The sequence below is a fragment of the Gracilinanus agilis genome, unplaced genomic scaffold, assembly GCF_016433145.1.
Source record: "Gracilinanus agilis isolate LMUSP501 unplaced genomic scaffold, AgileGrace unplaced_scaffold23497, whole genome shotgun sequence".
NCBI classification, from domain to species: Eukaryota; Metazoa; Chordata; class Mammalia; order Didelphimorphia; family Didelphidae; genus Gracilinanus; species Gracilinanus agilis.
Window position 1 is genome coordinate 1 of NW_025355243.1, and position 2940 is coordinate 2940.

The 2940-nt window shown below is 66.2% G+C and overlaps 1 protein-coding gene across 1 annotated transcript; it reads left to right on the plus strand.

The window, feature by feature from the left end:
• Positions 1-613: 613 nt before the first annotated feature.
• SHISA7 (shisa family member 7) lies at positions 614-2899 on the plus strand (the record flags this gene model as incomplete). The annotated part of the gene is made up of 4 exons (XM_044683515.1): positions 614-1331; positions 2024-2178; positions 2585-2650; positions 2750-2899. Coding segments are annotated over 4 exons (1089 nt in total), but the record flags the coding sequence as incomplete, so codon positions are not given.
• Positions 2900-2940: the final 41 nt, after the last annotated feature.

The following is a 2940-nucleotide window of genomic DNA, read 5'->3' on the forward strand; positions in this document are numbered from 1 at the left end:
CTCTCTCTCTCTCTCTCTCTCTCTCTCTCTCCCCTTCTCCCATTGTTTCTCTCTCTCTGCTCTCTCTCTCCTCTTTCTGATCTCTCCCTTTCTCTGCTCTTTCCCTTTTTCTCTCTGTCTCTCCCTCTGTCTGTCTGTTTCTCTGCTCTGTCTCTCTGCCTCTATCTCCTTCTCCATCCCTCCTTTGCCATTTGGACGTCTCAATCGCATTCTCTGTGGAGAGCCTGAGCCCTTGCCAGGGCAGGTGGGAAAGGGATCGCGATGCCCCTTCTCCTCCTCCCTCCATTCTTCCTGGGTCTCCCTGTGTCTTTCCCCTGCCCCATCTCTGTCTCATCCACCTCTTCCCTATGCCCTGTCTGGCTGAGCATCTGGCCTTCCTCGCACCCTGTTTTGGTGGCCCAGGGCACTCTCCCATCTCCCAGGCTGCTCTCTCCTCTTACCCGAGGGATTCCCCTCCCTCCGTTTTCCCTTCTCTGCCCAGCTTTCAGTGGGAAGCCCATGTGGCATCTCTGTCCTTCCCTCCTCCTCAGGGGTCCCCTCCCAGGCCATCCTCCTCCTCTGGTCTCTGTCCCCTGCTGTCTATGCCTCATCTCTCTCCTCTTCTCTCCTGCAGTGCCAAGCCTTGCTGCGGCCATGCCTCCTGCCCTGTTCCTGTGCCCCCTCTTCTTGGCCTCTGCCCTGGGCCCAGCTCTGGCCTTGGCCCACCTGCCCAACAGCACCAGCTTGGCAGCCACAGGCCCCCTCCCAGCCCTGTTGGCCCACCTGCGCCGGCTGACAGGGACCGTGGCTGGGAGCAGTGGGGGGAGCAGTGGGGGACCGGCCAACAGCACCTCAGGGAGCGGGGGTGGGGGTGGAGGGCAGGCGGCTCGGGCCCCCCTGCCCGCAGAGCTGTGCCATGGCTACTACGATGTCATGGGCCAGTATGATGCCACCTTCAACTGTAGCACAGGCTCCTTCCGCTTCTGCTGTGGCACCTGCTATTACCGCTTCTGCTGTGAGCACCGCCACATGCGCCTGGCCCAGGCCTCCTGCTCCAACTACGACACCCCGGTCTGGGCCTACACGCCCCAGCCCTCTGGCGCCGGGGGGGCGGGGGCCGGCGGGGACGGTGCGGGGCCCGGGCCGGGTCAGACCGGCTGGCTAGATGGGAACCGGGCAGGGGCTGGAGCCGGAGGTGCCGGAGGCAGGGGTGGTGAGGGGCCGGGGGGCAGCACGGCCTATGTGGTGTGTGGCGTCATCAGCTTCGCCTTGGCTGTGGGTGTAGGCGCCAAGGTGGCCTTCAGCAAAGCGTCCCGGGCCCCCCGGGCTCACCGGGAGATCAACGTGCCCAGGTATCCCAGTCGGGGCCGTAGCTGTGGCTGGGTGGGGGGTGGGAGGATGGGGGAGCGGAGGAGGGACCACAGGACCCGGGGGGCATCCCAGCTAGAGGGCGCCCACATAAAGGCTCTGGACTGTGCAGGACAGCCAGGGGAAGGGGCATGCAGAGATTTGGGGGCCCAGCTACCCAGGCCCATGCCCTGGGGCTATTTCACAGGGAGGGCCCCCTAGAGTGCTGGCCAGAGGGCGGGAAGGGGCACGGGCTGTCCCAGGCCCTGGGGAAGAAGCCAGGAGCTAAGCTGACGGGCCAGGTGGTCTTCATGAGATGAGTGTGCCCAGGCATGGGGCCCCAGGAGAATACGTGGGCCCGGCCAGCCCCTGGAGACCAGGCAGCTGGATAGACCAACCTTGCGGAGGGCGTCCAGAAGCTCTGCCCCAGGCCTGGCCACCTGAGCCAGCCTGGGGCCTCGGCTCCCACCCAGGAGAGCAAGAAGCCCAGGATGCCCGGGATGATCCAGAGCAAGGATGCCCTGTGGCTCAGCCATGTGGGCCAAGTGCTGGCACCAGGCTGGGCCGAGTGGGAACAGGAAGCCCAGCCTCAGGGAGGGGAGGACAGAGGCTGGGTCTCCTGAGCCGGGAGGAGGAGAGGCTCTGGGTGAGTACTCGGGTCCCAGCGCTCCTGACTCCTCTCCATCCCTTGGTCCAGGGCCCTGGTGGACATCCTGAGGCACCAGGCTGGGCCAACCACCCGCCCTGACCGGGCTAGGAGCAGTTCCTTGACTCCAGGCCTAGGGGGGCCTGACAGCATCCCACCCCGCCCACCCAAAAACCTCTATAATCCTGTTAAGGCCTCCAACCACGGTGAGCCTCAGGGTCCCTGGGGGCGGGGGCGGGGGGGGCTATCCACCTCCCCTCTCCATTCCCAGGCGTCTGCCCCCTTTCCTTCTTCCCCTTCCCTCTTTCTCCTGCCTCCTCCCCATTTCCTTCAGCCGAGTCCTTCCCAGCCTCAGACCTCAACCCTGCCCAGAGGCAGCATGGGGTGGGCGCCAGGATGCCAGGCCGGGACTCTGAACCTCCGAGTCCTGGGCCTGGCTTGGCCCTGGAGCCTTACTTTCTCCTTCTGTAAAGTTGCCTGGCCTCCGCCTTCCTGGGGGTTGGCATCGGAGGCTGGGGGGGCGGCGCCGTGAGCCGAGGTGGGATGGGGGCCCCTGGGCCCTTCAGGGTGGGCTCTCCAAAGGGGGCCGACGCTTCTCCTCCCTCCTCACAGACCCCCTGCATCACAACTACATCCACCTCAACGTGAACAGCCCCAAGCATCACGCTGCCACGCTGGGTACGGCCAGGGTCTGGGGGAGGGGAGGTGGCGGGCAGCGCGGGGGCACCAGGGGGCTCCCCCGGCCGGGCCGGCTCCAACCTGCCTCCTTCCCTGCAGACTGGCGGGCCCAGCCTCCGCCCAGCCCAGCTCTGCACTACTCGACCCTCTCCTGCTCCCGGTCCTTCCACAACCTCTCCCACCTGCCCCCGTCCTACGAGGCCGCCGTCAAGTCCGAGCTCAGCAGATACTCTTCCCTCAAGAGGCTGGGTGAGGCCCGCCAGGGGCTGGGGAGACGGCAGGGAGGGGGG